A 24407-nucleotide genomic window follows, 5' to 3' on the forward strand; every position below is an offset into this window, starting at 1 on the left:
GTCCTGGATACTTATTAGTAGGCCCAAGGCTCCTTTAGACAATGCAGGTCTCTGAAAAACTCTTAAATAGCAGACTCTCACATTTACTTGTCACGTTGAAAAATATTAATCCTCAGTCCATGCGTAAGTCCAGGACTGGCAAGTGACTTAAAGTTCAATATCCTCCAAAAGCCTATATATGATATAATAATGTCTTTGTACCATCCTTTCTTCTCAAATGTATGAAATATCTATTTGTAGCTGTCGTGAGTGGGAAATATCAAGCCTAAAAATATGTCATTGGTTTACAGGAAGACTTTCAATTTAAGCACTGTTTTTTTTCCATATAGGGTCTTAGTTAACCCGCTCTTCCAGTTAGGAGGGAGAGGTGAAAATCTTTTTCAGCTGACCAACTCTGTAAAATTTGAAGTGGATATGTGAAGGTATAAGGATATGGAATAAAAACTTCATTATTTACGAATGTCTCACAAAAATGTTTCTAGAATTCTTTTATTCTCTCCAAATAATATAAAATGTGAATATATTATTTGCAAACTTAGTTTTGGTCTGTGTAAGTGTTTTTTTTCATTTGTATTTGGTGCTTTATTCATAGCCAGCTTCATAATAAATTATTTACCAGGCAGGGATAGTTGTGAGTGTGTGAGAGCACTGATTAACCTGTATTGGTGGAAGAAATACATACTAGAATCTGATGCTAGTATGATCAGCCCCTCATGAATTTGCAGGGAGTGAACCTTTAGGTATTACCTAGACTGTGATGTTTGTCTGCATTAATTTTTTGTCACTTGACTTACATTCAAATTAGATGTCTCTGAAAGTACTTTACTGAAAAATAAGCCTAGATGGAACTTGCACAATTTTCTTCTGCTGAAATAATTTTTATGCATTCATACTTAAAATATTTTAATAATGCTCTGGCTTTATGTATCTAATAATAGTGTTGTAGGAATTTTAGCTTAAAGATACAAGCAAGACAGATTTTGTGGGATGTGGTATATGTTTTTTAGAACATCTAGTGTAGTTTGGTAAGAGGAGGAAATAACAGAGAAACTCTTGGGTTCATAATGCCTTTCATTTAAGGGCAGTGGAAACTGTTTATCAAATCAGAGGATAATATTAAACAAAACCACATAATTTGTATAAAATAATTCCTGTGCCTGATTATCTTGCCAACTCTGCTCTCCTTTGATGCTTAATTTCAATTCAGTTTCAGTTCAGTAAAATTGTTCTGTAAAAATCAAGATTTAATTTTGACTTCTAAAGTATTAACACAAGATAATATGTGTATAAAATAAGAGGATTCTTCCCAAAAGTAGGTAACAATTTACATTCATAAAATAATTTACATTTATATTATAAATAACAGTTTATATTTGTGTAATAAACCAGTGTAAACTAATTATTTTCTGCTTTTTAATCAGTAGGAATTTAATAAGAAGATGCAGAATGGAGACTCTTGTGCATGTGCATTGTATAACTTGATGAATGCTAAATATAATAGAACTTGAAGTCGTCATTAAAATGTTTTAATATAACTCAGTATTACTCACTAATTCAAATTGTAGAGTGAGATATGTCTCTCACTATGTCAGAAATACAGTAGAATAAAAGCAAAATGTTGACAATTGTTGTGCTGCAAATGCTTAATATAATTTAAAGTGTAATGAAAATGTTAAACGACAATATTTTTGGTTAAGTGACGAGTGCTTTGTGGTAGGTGATGATAACAGCCAGATCTTATTTTCTTTCAAAGAACTGAGTTTTTCCATCTGGTCAAGTCTCAAAGTCAAGGGCAACATTTCTTATAGATATAGGATCAGATTCAGTATTGGCTTTCAAAAAGTCTTATCCTAGTTGAAGGCTGCAAGTGGAGGCTCAAAATTAGACCCTGATCTTGTAAGATCATGATCATCTTCAGACACTTTGCAATTTCCTCTGAGATTGCTGTTCTTCAGCTTTCTCCGCAGTGTCAAAGAGCTGGGAAGAGGAGCTGCTTGCTTTCCAGAGACTGTGCTTGTGCTTCAGTTTAATAACATTAACTAGCAGTTTTATCTCTTTCCCCATGCAGATGGTAAAAGGCTGTGTGGCCATAGGAGATGCTTAGCTTTTGGAAATACTGTAATTCAACCAGTCTTCTGCTGTATAGACACCCCTCCATGACATCCATTTAACTCTATGCGTGAAACTCTTCTATCTTAGAGTTAAATGTTACCACTTGATTACTAAAAGCCTACTAAGACATTTTAAAATCGAGATGAGCTACTTAGCTTATATGATTCGCTTATCTCCTGCAAAAATCATTGCTTGAAAAAGTATATAATGGGAAAGAAAATATTAAAATTAAACCACATACAGGGACTGAAAAGCCTATAATGTTCTAACTTAGGATGTGAGCTACAGAGTGTACTTTGTTTTTTAAAAAGGAAGTACTTTTCAGTGACTAGAAATTGGAAAATAGTGTTTGTTGGACAAAACATAAATGTATGCGTTGGCGCGATGAAGGCTGATTAAAACTGCACCAGTGCCTTCTGATAGGAAGACAGCCAATAAGCTTTTCAGGTGTCTGGTTGCGTAGCAGTAGCTGCCTGGGTATAACTGGAGTATTCGCCTTCCCAGATAATATCATGACCAGCCAAGAGCTAGGCCAGGCTAACGTGTCTACAAAAGTTTTGTGAGGACTGTGCTGAACAAATTTTATTTACAGCTAGCTCATAGGTGAAACTGTGAACGCACCACCAATGGCCCTTCCACTGTTCACTTTGGTCAATACACAAAATGAAAGCTAGATTTTCAAACAAATATCAGAATTATTTGTTTCACCATGTTAGAATATAAAGTAAGAGATAAGAATCCTGGGTGTCAATAGTCGCCTGTTGTGTAGCTGTCTGAGGGCTGAATATAATATCAGGTAAGAGAGAAGTCTGTAATAAGCAGGAAGCTGGATACTTGGAAAGAAATCATAGGTCAGTTGTGCTTTGTGCAAGATAATGTGAATCCTGTGGTAATACACTTCTTAATTAAATTCACATGATGAAATATGACCATGAGGGATGCTGGAAATCTGTGAGCCTCACATTAATACTGCCTAAAGTCCGTATCTCATTTAAGAATTAATGTCAGTGCTTATATACACCATAGCCTTCCTGAGCAGGTTGCTTGGTAATTCTAATGTGTCGTTTGTTTTACTTAAGGAATCAGCTGGAGGGGATATTCAGTCTCCTTTAACGCCAGAAAGTATTAATGGGACAGATGACGAGAGAGTGATGCCAGAAGTGACGCAGAACTCAGAACCAAGAGCTGAACCAACCCAGAACGCATTGTCATTTACCCATAGGTACAGATTCCATTCTCACATCCTGATTAAGTGATACTTATGTCCTTCCTCATTAAAGAGACCTTCTCCCATGTCGTGGCTTCCACCTAGCAAAGTTAAGAATTAAATTGCGTGATTAGAAAAAAAAAAAAAAGATTGGCTGTCAGATTTGCAGTATAATCTTTGTTTTCACAAAAAACATGAGGAAATCTCTTTAAGATTTTGGAGGGCATTATTTTATAGTTTAATCAGCTGAATGCAAGCCCTTGAACACTGGCTAGTGCAGGTGTCCCTTTAACAGGAAGCATTATTTCAATGTTTGAGATCTTAGTAAAGTTAACTGCTTCTTAGAATATTACAATTAAATTATTTTTGCACACATTTTCTTTAAATGACTGATATGATTGGATGTTAGCCTTTCACTGATGAGTTGTTGGAAGAAAAGAGACTCTTACAACACTTTCACATTATAAAATTTAAAACAGCCTTTAATTGAACAGTTCTCTGACAGTTGTAAACATTTTTCAACTTTTTTTTGAAGCATGAGAAGTGTAGTTCTGCTTCAGACTGAATTATAATTCATTGCACTAGCAATACTGTACTCTCTTCTTTAAGAAAACTAGGACTTTTAATTTAATGATACAAATAATGAGTTAAGATGGGTATATCTTGTCTATTAGAAATGATTGTAAATGGGACACTCAATAAAACACATTATGTACTGAGACCATGGAGAGTAACTTAAATATTTAATAAACTTAGAGCAAAGCTAGAAATTCTTTCATAATACTTCTTAAACATGGTCTGAATCGGTTTAGAGTTTAAGAGCTCTTGATTAAAGGTTGGGGAACACCAGGATGTCAGATATGTCATGCAAATAATTCAGAATGAGCAGAGATGGAATTGGAATTGTTCAAGACCTCATTTTTTGTAAGAGAATACTACTATTAAACAATTTTGGAAAAAAATAATTTACATTTTCAAATGAGAAAAAAAATATACTTTTCTAGCAGAGTGATTGTGTTTATACTTCAGTTGTCACCAGTGCATCTATTACATGTTTTACAAGAAATGGTACTTTGTAAGAGACCTCCATGCATGTTAAAAGAGTATTACAAATGTTGCACAGCAGTGTTCTGTAATGAGTTCATTTAAACTTACTGTTTGTGTGTTGGAATTCTCTATCAATATTTTCGTGAAAAGGAGTTCTGATAAAGTCCACACAGGAGTAGTGGTGTTTGTTTTTTTTAAAAAAATGACAGCTGCAAGATATTCCCTCTCACTTTGCATATGTAAATATATTTTCTGGTATGCCGATATAGTAACTATGCTTTGCTCTGTATTGACCATGACTGATGATATTTTTTGAAACTACCCAGTTTTAATTTTTGATGGTGTAGAATAGACATTGCAAAATTTTTACGTGCTTTGCGTTTTTCTATCTATTTCATGATGCAGTGTGAGTGCTTGGTTTTAGTTTATTGTCCTATTAAATACCACTAGCTAGAATTGGTCTTCTGACAGTAACTCTACACTTTGAGGGTCCCTTCTCATGATGATTCACATGAGAATCATTTGTCTTGCTAATGGTAGCTTCAAGCTTGTTAGTGAGCTATTACTGAAGAAAATGCAATTGTTTTCAAACCCTTTGAAATTAATTAAATTTTGGACTATATAAGGTTTTTATTATAAATAAATAAAGATTCATATAGGTTACTTTTAATAACTTTTAATACTGAAAAGCTCAAGTGAGGACATTTATATATTATTAATTAATCCAGACAGAAAATGCTTTCAGGTGCTTTCTGTCAATTTTTTTGTATAGAAAAAAAAGAATCCTTTTGTGTGTGTGTGAGTGTCAAGGAACACTGTCTCAATCAGAGGAAAACTACCATTTTAAAAAATGTATATTCCAAAAGATTCCAGTTATTTCCCAGGCACCATTATGTTTTTCAAGTTGATGACATAACTTAGTTTGGATATTGCTGCTTTGATTGGATTTAATTGTTAGCTGTAATGAAGGCTCTCTAAAATGGCACTATGTAACACATGCATGAAAGAGATGGAAAGTAAAACCTCCAGGACTGTGTTAGTGCTGGTTAAATGGGCATGTTTTTGTTGAGGCATTTCATAATATTAAATTGGCAACTTGGTAGACATACCTAGTTGCTTGTGCTGGCTGGAAGGGTGCTCTTTGCATCTTTGCAGGAAGTCTGTCTGCCTCTGATTTCCAAAAAAAAAAAAAAAATTAAACAAAATCTTACACCCCGATCATTGGAGACTCCCTGGTCTTTTCACGTCGGGTACAGAAAAGGATTGTGCTCCTCCGTGTTCCCTGCCCTTTTGATGCTGCTGTGTATTGGTTACACTCCATGTGTGATGGAGAGGAGTTGCCACACAGCCCTTTCCCTGTGTTCCCTGGTAACTCCTGACGATCACTGAGCCTCTTCCACACCCTGTGTTTCAGCAAAGTTAAAGTTTAGCCAATGCTTCTGGGTGAGAAGGATAATGCTGGAAGGGCATGTGAGTGTTGTCTTGTGCATGGCAATGTTTTTTACATATTTGCCTTTACTCCTGGAGCTGTTGATCAATCTCTAGGTGCTTTTCAAAAGAAAAGATGGTGTGGGTCTTCCCTCCAATGAGTTCAGCTATACGGGACATGAGAGTCATTGAAGCTGGCCATGCTTCACTGAAATAACACTAGTGTAACAAGTTCATTTCTTCCACGATTAGGAAAACTATATTCTGCTCTGGCATGACAGTACATACTTACCCTGCGAAGATCCAAAAGGAGTGGTCCTCAGTGTAGGCTGGAGCACAGGGAACCACAGAATCATAGAATCATAGAATCATAGGGTTGGAAGGGACCTCTGGAGATCATCTAGTCCAACCCCCCTGCCAGAGCAGGGTCACCTAGAGCAGGTTGCACAGGAACAGTGTCCAGGTGGGTTTTGAATGTCTCCAGAGATGGAGACTCCACCACCTCTCTGGGCAGCCTGTTCCAGTGCTCTGCCACCCTCAAAGTAAAGAAGTTCCTCCTCATGTTTAGGTGGAACTTCCTATGTCCAAGTTTGTGCCCGTTACCTCTTGTCCTGTCACTGGGCACCAGTGAAAAGAGCCTGGCCCCATCCTCCTGACACCCACCCTTTAAGTATTTTATAAGCATTGATAAGGTCCCCCCCTCAGCCGTCTTTTTTCCAGACTGAAGAGACCCAAATCCCTCAGCCTTTCTTCATAAGAGAGGTGTTCCAGTCCCCTCATCATCTTGGTAGCCCTCTGCTGTACCCTCTCCAGCAGTTCCCTGTCCCTCTTGAACTGGGGAGCCCAGAACTGGACACAGTACTCCAGGTGGGGCCTCACCAGGGCAGAGTAGAGGGGGAGGATGACCTCCCTCGACCTGCTGGCCACACTCTTCTTGATGCAGCCCAGGATGCCATTGGCCTTTTTGGCCACAAGGGCACATTGCTGGCTCATGGTCATCCTGGTGTCCACCAGGACTCCCAGGTCTCTGGGAGAGGCATGTGTGGGGCCACCTGGCAGGAGCTCAGGTAGCCATGGGGCAAAGGTTGGAGCTTCATGGGCAGGATGAGGGGCCACAGCACCGCACAGCAAGGATGGCTGGTGAGGTGGTAACTGTGTTGCTGCCGAGAGAGTTAGCCTCTCAGAGCTCATTAGCGAGCTTAGCTGAGTGCAGTCATCTCTGTGTCAGAGAACAGGGGTAAAGGTTTGAAGGGGGTTGTTGTCAAGACAGTGATGAAGAAGTTTTCATGTCTGTATGAACTGGAAGGGTCTGAAAGGAGTTAGCAAGGTCAAAATGAAAGGTGTGGAGGTCATGCTTTAGTCTACATCTTACTACTTGTCACTTTTAATCTTCGCACAATGAAAAATGTTCAATTTCGTTTTCACAGAATCATAGAATCATAGAATGTGTTGGGTTGGAAGGGACCTTTAAAGGTCATCTAGTCCAACCCCTCTGCAGTAAGCAGGGACATCTTTAACTAGATCAGGACTTTGTTGTAACACATCCTCTCTGGCCAGATATGTCCTCTTCTGCAAGCATTTTTTCTGTGCTTTGTATGTCTTAGTGTAGATAGTTGGGGGCTATGTTATTTCAGCAGAGTAAGTATAGACTATTTTGGTATTTATAGTTATTTTCTGACCCAAAAGCTGAAAAAAAAATTACTTAAGTCACCAGAGTTTTGTTATTAGATCTTTATTTTTTTTATTATTTCAGTAAATAATTTTAAGTATTGAAATGAACATTCTCCAATATATGTCTACAATCCTATTCATATCCCATGATCATAATAGAGCAAAAGTCTACTTGCTTCAATTTATCCTTATCTGTAAAGTCCTAACACTGTTCACAGGCAGTGTGACTCTAGTCAACTGCTTGAGAGAGAAGGCTATTAAATGGTTATGAGCCTTGCACAGAAAGATAAACTCTTGCAATTAAACCTCTTGCCTTTTTTAAACTAACAATAATGGTTAATGTTGAATTATGAAGTAATATTACTTGGGAGCTCCCACATCTTATAATATAACCTGAGCACTGCTCTCATTAGTTAATGTTGCCAAAACAAATGAAAGTAAAATGTAACCTAAGCCTGGCATTAGAATTTTTAAAAATCTTCGCTGAGACTCTGATCGAGTCTGATTTTCTGAACAATGGATAGTCCAGGAAGGCTTTTTTCTAACAAAAGCTAGTTAATAAAATCTAATATTTAAAATAATTAAGACTAAAAAAGTGTGTATTTTCTTAACTAAATATTAGTTTTCTCAGACATATTACTTTTTTAAAAAATATTTTCCACATTCTTTAAATTGTGATTATTTTTTTTCCCAACTAAAAAAAGTTGACCATAAAAAGGCATTTGGAGAGAAAATAGTTGCTAAAAAATTTGTAACCGTTTCCAATGTGACTGCACCTGGCTTTTAAATGTAAGTTTTAATCCTGCTGGTGCATACTTTACAATTCCTGATGGCCTGAATATACCAAAGAAATACTATACTGAGCTTATTTAGCCTTAGAATATAATTCAAATATTAAAGCCAAATAGTGTGTCTGGCGAACTCTGCAACTGCTGCTTGGGGTTTTTTGGTAACTGTTTGGTGAACTTGCTCTTTCACCTTTGAAGATAACATATTTGTCTATAACAAGTTTTATTCCATTTTTGGCACCTCATGAAGCTGTGGGATAAAACACTTTCAGAAACAAAACTTAAAACAAGAAGATTCTTCTGGGACAAATATTGAAAGTCTTGTCAACTATGACTTGTACCTTATGCCTCATTTTTTCATGTAATATATAAAGATGTTCCATCTAAATTTAATGAAACTTGGAATTTCTATTACATAATGTTTTAATTAGACAATATATATGTGTACGTTTGTTGCTTATTCGTTAAAATTCCTATTTTTGTGTTCAAACAAGTTTTTAATATGAAATTTTAACTCGTTGCCTTAGTGAAAATGGACTTACAATGTTTATATATTAGGTATTTCATTTTTTAGATAGCTTACCATTTAATAATGCTGCATGTAAATCCAATGCTGTAATAACAAAGAAAAAAACAAAAATCTTGCTGCTAGCTCATGTTCCTTCACTGAGTTTTCATTAAAAGTTGTGTGCAGAAATCTGTTTAGTAGATTTTTCACTTTGTGTATTACAACTACTTACTTCTACAAGCTTAAATATTTCAGTTATGTTACAGTAAAGATACTTTGTGAATCATGCTGAACTGTTAAGTTGGCTTTAAAGAAAAGTTTTCAGTTTATAAGTTTTGTGATATTTTGTAATTTGAATTTATACTCAAAGACTAGTATTTGGATGTTCTTTATAGTGTTATGCGTAGCTTCCTTACCAAGTAGTTCTGGGGGTGTGTATTACTTTATTATTTTTTTTAATTCTTGTTTTTGAATGCTATTCAGTCTGATGTCGTGGTTTAACCCCAGCTGGCAGCTAAGCACCACACAGCTGCTCGCTCACTCCCCCCAGTTGGGATGGGGGAGAGAATCAGAAGAGTAAAAGTGAGAAAACTCATGGGTTGAGAAAAAGACAGTTTAATAGGTAAAGCAAAAGCCACACGTGCAAGCAACGCAAAACAAGGAATTCATTAACTGCTTCCCATCGGCAGGCAGGTGTTCAGCCATCTCCAGGAAAGCAGGGCTCCATCACGCGTAATGGTTACTTGGGAAGACAAAACACCATAACTCTGAATGTCCCCCCCTTCCTTCTTCCCCCAGCTTTATATACTGAGCATGACATCATATGGTATGGAATATCCCTTTAGTCAGTTGGGGTCAGCTGTCTTAGCTGTGTCCCCTCCCAACTTTTTGTGCCCTCACAGACTACTCGCTGGCAGGGTGGTATGAGGATCAGAAAAGGCCTTGACTGCTTAGCAACAGCGAAAAAAATTAGTGGTTTATGAGCATTATTCTCATGCTAAATCCAAAACACAGCAGCTACTACGAAGAAAATTAACTCTATTCCAGCTGAAACCAGGACACCTGATGACAGGATAATTTCATGTTGTGAGGAAGCTCAGGAAGTCTCTAATCCAAGCTCCAGCTATGAGATCAGACCAGGCTGCTCTAAGCTTTATCCAGTTGGGTTTTGAAAACCTCCTAGAATGGAGACTGATAAAGCTAGGCTTTTTAAAAAGGTTTCTCTACCACATAAAAAGCAATAACTGTCTTCACATTGCACAGTACTATAATGAACTGTGACATTTTAGGGCACACTGGAGGAACTCTGGTAAATTCAATTACTCTGTTGAGAAAAGATTATTTCTTGAGGTACACTCAGAAAAGAAACTCAAAGGTGATATGTTCCCGCTGTCAGTGTAAGCAAAGAACTGGTTAATCTAGCAACTTAGAAGTAGGTGTTGACTTCACCTCAACCAACATTTGTTTGATGTTTTGAAGGTCCTAGCTGTGATGCTGTTCTGCCTCTTGTGCTCCACCAGCAAGAGCCTGGTGGTCTCAGGAAGAAGCACATGGAGAGGGATTGTTCTCCCATCCCTCCATGACCTAATTCCTACTGCTTCCTGCACTTCTGTCTGAGCTGCTGGGATTTAGCTCAAGTAGACTATCCTTCAAAAATAAAAGTTCTTGCTAGGGAACCATTAATTTCAAAGGAAAATCTTACCTTGTGTTCGTGTAAATTTTTTCATGTCTGATTTTCCTGATTGTGACAATTTCTGAAAATTCTGTAGTGAATCTCTGGAATACGTAGGAAACCATTACATGGTTTTAAACCAGTATTGTGTCAAACACAGCATAATACAGCTCATACTGTAACATTTTCATAAGATATCTCTAATAATGGAAGGAGAAGTGGAGAGGACTCGTATCTCCTATTAGAAGAATGGTCATGGTGTATGTGTTACTTATATCTTTAAAATTAAGCAACTCCGCAACTCATAGAGCTAATTTTAATGGCTGAGGGAATGGATGAGAGGCAAAACTAAAAATAGCCCAACACTTAAGAGAGTAATATCACTATCTCCCTTGTGCACCTAAGGAAGTCCTAGTTTGGAGCATGTGAATTACCTACTTCCTGCTGTTTATTTAGCAAGAACTCTAAGGGGTGATTCAGACAATGCGAGATGAGTGTTTGAAATGAGATGATGTAAATACCATCCTCAGGGACAAGTGAGCACTCTTCTAACATATCTGTCAAGTACATTCTTAGAAGAGGAATATAATCCTTATACAATTTATATTAAAAAACATGCAACTTGTAATGTAATTTTTTCCTCTTTTAATCACATACATAAGAATTTAAAAAAATAGTAAAAATGAAGAAAAAAAGGCACTATCTATCTTGCTTAAGGAAGGAACTTTCATTTTCTAAAAGGATATATCCATTGTGTTCAACCAATCCAAAATATGGATGACATTTAAAAGTGTGTGTTAATACTTCAGCAACTGTGAACATTGCCTCTATAAATTGGGATATGTGATATTTAACATTAAATCAGATTCTGTGGGGTGTGTTGGCTTTTTTTTGTTGTTGTTGCATCCATTAATTCACAATCATGAATTTTGTTAGGTATTTTCAATAATACAGTTTTCTGAAATGTGTTATTCCTTTTAGGAGTCTATTCTTAGCACACAGTGACTTTTTGTTGTCATCTTTAGGCATTGGTGGAGGACCTATTCTCTTTATTCTAGATTCTCCTAGTAGTTTACTTGAATTAATGAACTTTTTCTATTGTGCATTTTGATATCATGATATCAGATGTGTATGCTTGTTTAAATTTTTGAGCAGTGTCTGTGAGGTTTCTTTTATGGGGTGTTTTGTACATATATTATTTAGAATATTTGCCATTTTGTTAGTACTAAGCTCAAACAGAACAAGTCTTATGAGGAGCATTTGAGGGAACCAGAGCTGTTTAGTCTGGAGAAAAGGAAGTTGATGGGAGACCTTATTGCTCTCTACAACTACCTGAAAAGAGACTGTAGAGAGGTGGCAGTCGGTCTCTTCTCCCAAGTAACAAGTGATAGGACAAGAGAAAATGGCCTCAAGTTGCGCATGGGGAAGTTTAGATTGGATATTAGGAAAAAAATTTTCACCAAAAGGGTTATCAAACATTGGAACAGGCTGCCCAGGGAAGTGGAGGAGTCACCATCCCTGGAGGTATTTATGAGATGGGTAGACGTGGTGCTTAGGGACATGGTTTAGTGGTGGTTTTGGCAGTGTTAGGTTGATGGTTGGACTCGATAATCTTGAAGGTTCCTTTGTCCACTTACCTTTATCAACACAGAATATAATGCTTATTTTGTTAGACAAATGCTACAGAAACTTTTCCAGACTTGTTCATTTACTATTTTCTGACTCTAAATGGACTCTGTAGTCACAATCTGGTTCTATGAAACTGGGGAATAGTCTAGACTTCCCATCCACATAGAAATTATTGAAAAGGTTACGCAGTTTTAGAGAAAGGAAAATAAAGATAACTGAAGATTTGTGGCCTTCTGATCACTTTTAAGTATGCTGCAGAACAGTCTGCATCAGTATCTTAGTTCGATTCTTGTGTATTTTACTCATCTCAAGGTTCACTTATTGTCAATTTTGGATTATTTTGTAAAATCAATATACAGAACATGGATGAGCTTCTGTAACTTATAGTGATTGTAGTCATGGTAAAATGCCTCTGTCATATTCCTTAGAAATACAGGAAATTGAAGGGTTACTGAACAATTTTGAGTTCAAAGTCCATAAGCTAAAAAACAGCTTTAAAAAAAACAACAACTCAGAAGACAAGTGAAAACTTCGCTTTTTGTCAGTTTTGGTATATTAAAATCTGTTACAACTCATAGCAATTTACAATTCATAACAATATACTTTAAAAATACAGCTTTATTCTTTTAAAGCCCACATAAACCTATGCCCCAAAGCCATACCTTCTTGAATATTTTTGAAGTGTGTGTTTTTAATGAAGAAACATCTCCAATTGTTCAATTGCTCAACTTCACCCATGTTGGTTTTTTTACGATGAGTGTGATGAGACACTGGAACAAGTTGCCCAGGGAAGCTGTGGATGCCCCATCCCTGGAAGTGTTCAAGGTCAGGTTGGATGGGGCTTTGAGCAACCTGTTCTAGTGAAAGACATCCCTGCCTATGGCGGGGGGTTGGACTAGATGATCTTTAAAGGTTCCTTTCAACCCAAACCATTCTATGACTCTATACCAGGAATTATTTCCTGCTTTACTGAGAATACAGGAGCTAAAATTGTCACCTGAAAGAAAAAACAAAACAAAACAAAAAAGCCTCCAGCAACAAAAAAAAAGCCCAAACCTTTCAGTTAGTGGCTCTTTTCAAATGTAGGCTCTTTGTGTTTCAAAGTCACTTGGCCCCTGCACCCCACACCAGGTATAGTGTCTGTTTTACCTGCTCACCTGCTCTTCTGAAAGATCTCTGTGTTGCTGTACCTTGTCTGTCCACTTTATTATCTTTAAGAGAAAGGATATATGTTAAGTTTTTTAAGCAGCGGGGCCAAACCCAGTGGAGTACTTGAGGAATGCATTTTTAAAAAATAAGAGAGAGAAAAAAAGAAGTCTGTAACCAAGTACATTTTAGTGAAGCTGAAGCTCCATTGAATGCATCTGATTGATACCAATTTAGTCCTTCTTTTATTGATATCAACAAGTTACTTGCTCTCTGTGTTGTCTCTGGTGTAGTGGTGGATAATGAGAGACATATGAGAACCTGCACATATATATAGATAAAAGATTTTAGAACTGGATATCTATATGCTGTGTGGTTATGTTATCACTGCTGTCTGGAATGCCTAATGATAAGCATAGAAGTATGGTGACAACGTAATGACTAAAAAGTTACTATTCTTGAAATGGTGTAGAACTAGTTTTTCTCAAACTTCCAAGCAGATTATAAATAAACGTACCTTCATCCTTTAACAACTCACATTGGAGATTAAATGATTGATTTACTTTATGGATTTATATATTCTTTTTAATCTTTTCTGTATTACTCCCTTCTTAACTGCGCCCTCTCCTTGGCGAAAAGGGACACTCTGGAAGCAGAAATCAGCCTGGCTAGCACCATCCTCTGCAGTTATTTGAGCTTAAGAACTAGCAATTATTTTTTTATTCCTGCTGTCATTAATAAGGATATTATTAGATATAGAGCAGGGGAATTTACATTACATCTGACCTGAGTTAGAAGGTGCCAAACATCTTAAGTCATGGAGTGTTTCCACTTTCATCCTTGGTGAATTATTAATTGTGGATTCACCTAAAATGCGCTATGTAGATCCATGGAGGAGTGTTTTGCCATTTGCAAAGTGCTCAGGTTGTGTTAATGAAGCCCATATGGACTTAAAAATTAGCTAATTTTTAATCAATTTTATAACTTCTCCTAGAGGATTGACCATGGAAGTCAGAGCCAATGATAGCTGGCAAGAAATATTTAATGTAAGTTATGGAGTCTCTTCCTGATGAAGGTATGAGATAGATGTGCTGCTGTGCCAAATTCTGCTTGGGTTAAAAGGAAGAAGAGATGGAGCGTGAGTTTAGGAGGTGGCTATAAGTCCTATTCCTTTGCTACCCCTCTTGTGCCATAGTTAGAGCTTCAGAAACTGTACCTTGAGCAGCTGATATGGGCTCCTTCATTGGTTACACAGAAGGGATGATTGGATAGAGCTGAGTGAACACTTCTGTTCCCTGGAATATTTTTCACTCCCAGGCATATGTGGAGCCTGGCTTAGGAACTAACTGTGCTGTGTCTGTTGACTTCTCCCATTCATTGCCAACATACAGCTGTCTGCATGGTGCAAAGAAATCATAGTGAACTTGATGAAGCCACTTGCTGATCTTATATGTTTATTGATAGGATTCAGCCAAATGGATTACCTCTGCCCATTTCTTGAAAGAACGTGTATTTAAACGTGTGTATTTGACAAAGCACAGAAAAGCAGTTTGGAAAACTCTATATTGAAAATACATAGCATAAGTACCAACTTAATATATTTTTTTAAAAAATTGTTTCATATTTAAATGAATCCCTTATACAAAAAATAACTTTCATCAAAGGGTCTTTTTTTTCCAGAATTTATCTGTAATAGAGATGACTGAATTTCATAAACTGTGTAGCTGTGTACGCTTTGAGGGATCGCTTTGCATCCCTGCAAGAGATGTAGGACTGTGCTGGTTTGGGCTGGGATAGAGTTAATTTTCTTCACAGTAGGTAGTATGGGGCTATGTTTTGGATTTGTGCTGAAAACAGTGTTGATAATGCAGAGGTGTTTCCATTATTGCTGAGCAGTGCTTACACAGAGTCAAGGCCTTTTCTGCTTCTCACACCATACCACCAGCGAGTAGGCTGGGGGTGCACAAGCAGTTGAGAGGGGACACAGCTAAGACAGCTGACCCCAACTGACCAAAGGGATATTTCATACCATATGATGTCACGCTCAACATATAAAGCTGTGGGAAGAAGAAGGAAGGGGGGGAATGTTCGGAGTGATGGCGTTTGTCTTCCCAAGTAACCATTACGCATGATGGAGTCCTGCTTTCCTGGAGATGGCTGAACACCTGCCTGCCGATAGGAAGCAGTGAATGAATTCCTTGTTTTGCGTTGCTTGCACGTGTGGCTTTTGCTTTACCTATTAAACTGTCTTTTTCTCAACCCATGAGTTTTCTCACTTTTACTCTTCTGATTCTCTCCCCCATCCCAACTGGGGGGAGTGAGCGAGCAGCTGTGTGGTGCTTAGCTGCCAGCTGGGGTTAAACCACGACAAGGACCAAGGTCCAGGAGCTCTTCATTTTCACATGAAGTAAAAAGCTTGGTTTTAAGTCTAATCCAAAAGATCCATGCTGTCTTACTAATTTGATACTCTTTGGAATGTGTCGTTTTTGTCAGATGAATTAAGATTGCTGACGATTTCTCCCTTATTTAGAGGTAGATTTTACAATTAAACCTAGTTAAGGTAGTAATTCCTTTGGAGAATACTGTGGCCTGGGTTCTCTGGGGGAGAACTGGCAAATTCTGCCACATTCACATGACACTGGAGCCAAAAAATTATGCCTGAGGGGCTTCCAGATTAAGAGCCATCTGAGGATACTTACTTCTCTTAGCTTTTAAACATCTAAACCTGGGGAAGATGGATTTCATCCACCAAGCTTTCTTTAACGGGTCCATCCTTAAATTGTACCTCCTGCCAACATTATGATCCAGAGTTGTGCTTCCTGTTTTCTATGGAGGCAACACAGTGTCACGTTCCCCGGCATTGCTGCCGTGCCTCCCTGGTGGGCTGTTTCATTCACTTGGCCCATTCTACAGGTGATGGTTCCTATCCAGATAGCATAAGCCCCCAGAAGACCAGAGTAAAAGCTCATTGATCAAGTAAAAGTCCAAAGTTGCTTTATTGTAAGCCATTTCAGAATGTGCCTGAATGTACAAACAGTGTTCAGGCTCTACCAGCAGAAGCTGTGTTATTGAAAATAATTGTGTCATGTTGATTATTTTCTGTTGCATTTTGGTAGGCAGACCCCTTGCAGTGCAAGTTCAACAGCATTGACCTACTTCCTGCAGACATGGGTAAAAGTTAGAGGCAGGCACACATAAACACAGAAGTAGAATATTTTGTCTGTCAAAAATATGAAGTACTTAATATATTCTCTTTTAAGGGAAGAGTTAGCTTGAAGAATAAATCGGGGAATGCAGTTAAATGGAAATCAACATCTCCTGTAATTTTACATCAGCTTTATGCTTTAGGGAAGCTTTCTGTACCTAGTGTCATATCTTTTGAGTTCCTTTAATATCACTGTAGATGCCATTGACGTTTTGTAGTACAGGCAGAAATAAGTTTGCATTGATCGGTGTTTTGATTGTATAACAGGGGGCTCTGCTGAGATGAATTCAAGTTGCTGAATAGCACTTTGGTGAGATGTGGATAACTGGCAATTCATGAGCAGCATCAAACTTACATAGGGACTACTTCCTCTGAGTGCTAACCTGTAGTTCATAGAAAAAAGCACCAGAATCAGAGACTTCCCATGCATCAAATTTCTTTTTTTTTTTCCATCCATTTAATCTCCTTTTAGTAAATTTGACTCTAGGATCAACATAGTGCAGTAAATGTAGACTTTTCTTGGATTCAGATTTGGTTTAAACAAGGCAAATTTATTACTTCCGTTCTCTTAAAAAGCTGAGACAGAAAAAACCACGAGTGGCAGTATCCACTGATAAACATTGCGACTCACTAGCAAATTGTTTTGTTCAAACCTATGCAGTCAATATATGGTTTACTGTGATCACATAGTTCATGTGACTTGCTGCTTGTTTTTCAAAGTACTTCTGACAGCTTCATAGATGGTTTAGTTTGGGCTTTATATAGGCTATTGACTCTAAGTAATTGTATGGCTATTGCGGGAGACAAATGAAACTTACTTAAATTTGCCATGGTCTCACATAGCTTCTGTTCCCTTAATGGAATAAAATTATTTTGTTGTCAGCATGTAAACTAACAGTTCATCTCCTACGCTAACTTTGTGATTAATGCATGTCGTTCTATTTACTGGGGAAAAAAAATGGCAATTGTAATGCAAAAATGAATTGCACCAGTAGTTATTATTTGATATTGTAAGATAACCTAATGCACTAGCTGGGCGGAGGACAAATAGTCATCATTCAGAATCTTTATGCAACTGCCTAATCACATATATTTCTGTAGGTCATTCTACAGCATGTCTTTATGTTCCTGATAGTGAAATTGTGAGGCTCTACAGCTGTAATGATTGTTCTGCTAAATTCAGTGTTTGCTATGAAAGTAAGACAGGAACCAGCATTAAAGGGTCTTAGAGACTGAGATATCCTGTGGTATCACCGACAAAAGGTTCAACTAAGATCTAAAATAAACACTTGCAAATCTTTCACATTTCACCCTTTCGTAACAGCTACTGTCTTCGGCAGAGGCACAACACACACCAGTTTAAGCTATGACAGTACCTAGAAATGCAGACAGAGGTTTGTGCAGAGGATCTCCACCCCTTACATGTAGTGTATGTCAGATTTACAGGGTTGGGAGAAGTCCCTTTAGTTACCTCACTGCTCTATATGTGGTAGCAGTTGCTCAGAGCATCGCTCTGTCTGTCTTTACTCTGTCATTGCAAAGCTGAGGATCTCTGCTGAGCTCAGTAGAATCAACCTGTAGCTGCAACAGCCTCATGGGTCACATCTATATGGCTAAATAAAACAGGCCTTGGCACCGAGGGCCATGATCTGAAGCATATCTACATGTTATAGCAATGACACTGGATCTCTTCTGGGCCTATGTAGTGTCATTGCAGCCATAAGACACATTTACTGTTTTGTGTGGAGTCCTTTTCCAGTTCTAAATGCCTGCAATGATTTGAGGGCTGTGTCGCCACCCACCAGAGCGATATTCTCCTTGCACAAAAGCAAGGATGTGCATTGCATGCCCAGAAGTGTTTCAGATGGGCGTGGGAGGGTTGCAGATTGCATAAAGCCTGGTAGGGTGGTTTTGGAAGACTGTAGAGATGGAAGGGTGCTAAACCTGACTATGTGCAAACTATGCTCAGGATCTGTCTGGCAGCTGGTGTGGACCTGAGCAGTTTGGGGAGAGTGCGAACTCCCTAGTCCATATGGCCTTCAGAAGCTCAGGGCTTTTTGGCCCTGCTTTACTTAGTGGTGGAGATGTGGTCACTGGGAAAATAATTGTTCCTTGCCCTTACTACCACAGCACATTTGAAATTGAGAGAACTCTAGGGCACTTGAATACTCTCTTCTCTTTGTTACATTACTGACAGAGTGTGGGTTGTATCAATGTACACATAAATTGTTGTTATAGGTAGGATTTTTGAAAGAAACAGAGAGTTCTGTCTAGCCAGGGGCCCCAGAAAAATTAATCCATACTAATTCAAAGTGTGAATTTACAGGTAAACTGCTTTAAATTCTTGTGTATACAAATGAGTTCCAGAATGAAAGTGGCTGTAATTCAGATCATTTTAGTGTCAGGGTCACCGTGTCCTGGTATCTGACTTGCCAATAACTACATCATCTAATTGCTTTCATAAAGTGATGAAGTGCCATAGGACCCCAAGACAATTTGACTTTCTTTGCAGACAAATACCTAGTCATCTCAGAAAATGGGACGTAAGTTCCTAAATAATTTAGGTTGCTTTTGAAAATGTAGTTTTGGTGGAATATTTGAAGTATTCAGCACCATAGCAACAGCAAGGAATTAGGCCTAGTGTTCAATAGTAACTTAATGCACTAAAAAACTTATTTGGTATCAGTTGTGAAAAATATGAAATACATTACAGGTGTGAGAATAAACTACTTCCAGTGATACTGATAAGCAATTTCAGTAAAGGAACAATGGCAAATCTTTTACTTTTTCAGAGTATGTGATAAAATTTTAGGTCTGCAAGGTTTTAATGTTTAGTGCAAAAAAAAAGCTAGAAATTAGTTATCTATGCAAAAGGCTAAAAGTTATGAGACAGAGTTATCAATTTTGGTTTATGCTATATGGCCTTCATGAAGAGATAACCTAGTGTCTCTTTACTATATAAAATTAAATGACTAAGACAAAAATGAGATCTTTTTAAAAGAATAAAATTAAAATAAAAGTTGAGCGTCTTCAGAGAAATCAGGGATTTTCTCAGTGCTACTGTGATAATTCAGGTTAAATACAAGTCTTTTCCATTGTGATACAGTGTACAAAAGGCATGCATAAAGCTGTTGTTAACTGTGTAAGTTTAATGAGAAACAGAGTTTAAATGTCACCTGTGTGACAGGTGCATATACTAGCAGACAATACAAGAAGCTTGGAAACTTCATTGTTTCTTGTGGAGAAGAGTGACTCTTCTCTTTAACTTGGGTCAGGACTGGGATCTAAATCCCTGATTGAAAAGGACCGTAGCTGAAGCATTAATTTTGTGTTAATACCCAATCTTCTGCATCCCATGGTGTGCCTTTCAAGAGCTCTTCTATTGGTATTGACTCTTAGTGTTTCAATAAGCAGTGAACACTAACATACTTAGGCTTTTTTTTCTCTGGCTTTGTTATCTTCTGCAGGAGTACTGTGATGGGTTACCATAGAGAACATTTCTGTGGAATTTTCCTTCCTTAAAAAGAATTTAATTTCCAGTCTTTTCCTCAGTGATAAGCTTCCATATTGAAAGGTGGTCTGTGTTTGTGTTGTGGTGGTTTCTATGGGCCCTGTGATGAATTAAGGCTGTATTATGTATTATTATCTGTATTATAGAACATGGATTTAGATGGTGGATCTAAATAGAATATAGCCACTGATTTGCATTGCATAGTCTGCCATATAGTGGAAAGAGTCTGTACCATTACTTAACCTCTTTGGTCAGCTTCATCCATCAAGTCTGCAAAGATTTTGACCCTGCCCCAGTGAGCTGTTGATAGGACAAGAGATGCCTAATAACAGGACTGTCTGTAACAGAACTGGAAAAGCAACTCTTCTGTCCACAGGCTGCATGTGTGCTTTGGATGATGCTTTTCAAAACCCGCCTGGACGTGTTCCTGTGCAACCTGCTGTAGGTGACCCTGCTCTGGCGGGGGGGTTGGACTAGATGATCTCCAGAGGTCCCTTCCAACCCTATGATTCTATGATTCTATGATTCTATGACTCTATGATTCAGAATCTGAGAGCATGGTCAAACTGAAAGGCTAAACGCAAGTGAAAGATCATATATGAAACACCTTGAAAGAGAAATCTGTAATAGCTCCATAAGCACCCTCTTCCCAAATTTGCAGAAAAAGCTTCTGCATTTCTATCTTCTACACTGACATAGTAATTGGGAGTTCAAGCATATTGTAGTTCCTTATTGAGCAAAGGGGTGTGCTGGAGTATCCCTGGAGTGGGATAAACCTTCAACATTTGTAGAAAACAATAGAATCAGAAAAGCCATGCTCTCACCTGCTGATTTCAGCCATTCAGCTGCCTTTCTCTTTCCAGTAGGTGTGTGCATCTTTGTTATTAGTCACCTCACTTTAAATACAATGTGTTTCAAGGGCCTCCTTCATCTTTTTTGCTATGACCAAATTTGTCATTTAAGCTGTACACGTTATTCCAATCTAAAGAGATGATTCACAACTATGATTCACAGGTCTCTGTCCGATGGAACAAAAGAAAGAAACGGAGCAAGCAGGTTCCTTTAAGAAGTGCACCACCTATAGTGCCCTTGCAGAACAGGTATGGGACTCTGCAGGAGGAACTGGTTGCAAGCAAGGAAGAGGGCTCTTGAAGGCCAGAAGAGCCACCAAGGCCAACTCACCTCAGGCCGGCCATCAAAACTGACCCTGAAAAGAAAAATCGAAGGGTCATTGTTGTAGGTGACTCCCTGCTGAGGGGAGCAGAGGGCCCAATATGAAGACCAAACCCGCTTCATAGAGAGGTCTGCTGTCTCCCTGGTGCCCGGGTAAAGGACATCGTAGGTAAACTCCCCACCCTTGTGAGTCCTTCAGATTATTACCCGCTTCTGGTCTTTCAGGTGGGAAGTGATGAGGCAGCAATGAGAGGCTCACAATCATTTAAAAGAGATTTCAGGGCCTTAGGGCAACTGGTAAAGGGATCAGGAGCTCAGGTTGTGTTCTCCCCCATCCCTCTGACATCAGCGATGGACGAGGGAATATATAGGAGGGGTCAACAGGTCAATTCATGGCTCTGGGACTGGTGTCGTAGACAGGGCTTTGGGTTTTACAATCACGGCTTGGTATATGAGGCACCAGAGCTGCGAGCAGCTAATGGGATGCACTTATCCCAGAGGGGGAAAAGGATTCTGGGGCAGGAGTTGGCAGGGCTCATTGATAGGGCTTTAAACTAGATTTGAAGGGGGAAGGGGTCAATAATTTCATGCTTGCCTGTGACAAACAGTGGGGCAGCACATCAGGGGCAGAGGGATGGAGTCTTAGCAAGGGCTCTCAAATTGTTGCCCCGAGGCAAGCTGGAGACGATGCACCGGGACACCCCAAGGGAATCAAGGGGGATTCTCACAAGAGGGTGATGCAGCCAGCCTAGCTGAAGTGCCTCTACACGAATGCACGCAGCTCGGGCAATAAACAGGAAGAATTAAGGGCCACTGTGCTGCTGGAAAGCCATGACATAGTGTCCATTACTGAAACTTGGTGGGATGATTCCCATGACTGGAATGTAGGGATAGACGGATACAAGCTCTTTAGGAAGGACAGGCAGGGTAGGAGGGGAGGAGGTCTTGCCCTCTACGTCAGTGACCAGCTAGAATTGAAGGAACTCCACATGGGGAAGGACGATGAGCTGGTTGAGAGTGTATGGGTTAAGATTAAAGGGAAGACAGGGGAAGGCAATGTTACAGTAGGGGTCTGCTACAGGCCACCTGACCAGTGGAGCCAAGCAGATGAGGCCCTCCATAGGCAGATAGACGTGGCTTCGCGTTCACAGGCCCTGGTCCTTGTGGGGGATTTCAACCACCCTGACATCTGCTGGAGGGACAACACAGCAAGGCACCAGCAATCCAGGATGTTCCTGGAATGCATAGATGACAACTTCCTCCTCCAAATGGTAGAGGAACCAACAAGAAAAGGTGCTATGCTGGACCTCGTTTTCACCAACAGGGAAGGGCTGGTGACCAACGTGAGGCTCAGGGATAGCCTTGGCTGCAGTGACCACGAAGCGATAGAATTTAAGATCCTCAGGGCAACTAAGAGGATGTATTCCAAGCTTACGACCCTGGACTTTAGGCATGCAGACTTTGATCGCTTCAGGGATCTGCTGGCCAAAGTGCCATGGGACAAAGCTCTAGAGGGAAGGGGGGCCCAGGACAGCTGGTCAGTATTCAAGAATCACCTTCTCCGTGTCCAGGAGCAAAGTATACTGACAAAGAGGAAGGCAGGAAAGAATGCTAGGAGACCTGCCTGGATGAACAAGGAGCTCCTGGATACACTGTCACACAAAAAGAAACTTTATAAGGAGTGGAAGAAAGGATAGCTAGAATGGGGGGCATATAAAGAAGCTGTCCGAACAGCAAGAGACCTGGTGAAAAAAGCTAAAGCTCAGTTAGAATTAAATCCAGCCAAGGAGATCAAGGGAAACAGCAAAAATTTCTATAGGTACATTAATGGTAAGAACAAGACTAGGGAGGGTGTGGGCCCCCTCAGAAAGTAAACGGGAGAACTGGTGACAAGTGATATGGAGAAGGCCGAGGTTCTCAACGACTTCTTTTCCTCAGTCTTCGCTGGCAAGGGCTCCAGCCACACTCCCAGAGTCACAGAAGACAATGGCAGGGGTTGGAAAGAACTGCCCATTGTAAGTGAAGATCAGGTTCGTGACCATCTGATGAACCTGAAAGTGAACAAGTCCATGGGACCCGATGGGAAACACCCACGGGTACTGAAGGAAGTGGTGGATGAGGTTGCTAAACCGCTCTCTATTATATTCCAAAAGTCATGGCAGTCTGGTGAAGTCCCCACTGACTGGAAAAGGGGAAACATAATCCCCATTTTCAAAAAGGGAAAGAAGGATGAACCAGGGAACTATAGGCCAGTCAGTCTCACCTCCGTGCCTGGTAAGATTATGGAGCAGATCCTCCTGGAGGTGCTGCTGAGGCAGAAGAATAACGAAGAGGTGATTTGGTACAATCAACACGGCTTCACCAAGGGCAAATCGTGCCTGACAAACCTGGTGGCCTTCTATGAGAAGGTCACAACATCAATAGACAAAGGGAGAGCAACTGACGTCATTTACCTGGACCTGAGCAAAGCCTTTGACACTGTCCCGCATGACATCCTGGTCTCCAAGCTGATAAAATATGGGTTTGATGGATGGACAATTCAGTGGATAAAGAACTGGCTTGATGGCCGCACCCAAAGAGTGGCTGTCAATGGGTCCATGCCCAAGTGGAGGCCAGTGACAAGTGGAGTCCTTCAAGGATCAGTACTGGGACCGGTCTTGTTTAACATCTTTGTCAGCGACATGGACAGTGGCATAGAGTGCACCCTCAGCAAGTTTGCCGCCGACACCAAGCTGTGTGGGGCGGCTGACACGCTGGAGGGAAGGGATGCCATCCAGAGGGACCTTGACAGGCTGGAGAGGTGGGCCCATGCCAACCTCATGAAGTTCAACAAGGCCAAGTGCAGGGTCCTCCATCTGGGACGGGGCAATCCCAAGCACCGATATAGGCTGGGCAGTGACTGGCTTGAGAGCAGCCCTGAAGAAAAGGACTTGGGGGCGCTGGTGGATGAGAGGCTCAACATGCACTAGCAGCCCAGAAAGCCAATCGTATCCTGGGCTGCATCAAGAGAAGCATGGCCAGCAGGTCGAGGGAGGTGATTCTCCCCCTCTACTCCACTCTCGTGAGACCTCACTCTCTGGTACTGCATCCAGTTCTGGAGCCCCTACTACAAGAGAGATATGGACGTGCTGGAGCGTGTCCAGAGAAGGGCCATGAGGATGATCAGAGGGCTGGAGCACCTCTCCTATGAGGACAGAGTGAGAGAGTTGGGGTTGTTCAGTCTGGAGAAAAGAAGGCTCCAAGGAGACCTAATAGTGGCCTACCAGTATCTTAAGGGGGCCTACAAGAAAGCTGGGGAGGGACTTTTTAG

The 24407-nt window shown here is 39.7% G+C and overlaps 1 protein-coding gene across 6 annotated transcripts in view; it reads left to right on the plus strand.

Annotated features, from left to right (window-relative positions):
• Positions 1-24407, plus strand: part of LOC141735691 (homer protein homolog 1-like) — a 126232-nt gene that overhangs the window by 72942 nt on the left and 28883 nt on the right. For 4 of the 6 annotated variants that reach the window (XR_012584815.1, XM_074568778.1, XM_074568779.1 and 1 more), the window contains one exon: positions 3192-3334. Coding sequence is in view for 4 of the 6 variants with exons in the window: in XM_074568778.1 (XP_074424879.1) it covers positions 3192-3334 (143 nt within the window). In the remaining 2 variants the exon portion in view is untranslated. Of the gene's footprint in view, positions 1-3191; positions 3335-20938; positions 21025-24407 lie in introns of all 6 variants that reach the window. The other 2 variants (XR_012584816.1, XM_074568777.1) reach the window with 2 other exon arrangements.

Source organism: Larus michahellis, chromosome W (genome assembly GCF_964199755.1).
Source record: "Larus michahellis chromosome W, bLarMic1.1, whole genome shotgun sequence".
NCBI lineage: Eukaryota > Metazoa > Chordata > Aves > Charadriiformes > Laridae > Larus > Larus michahellis.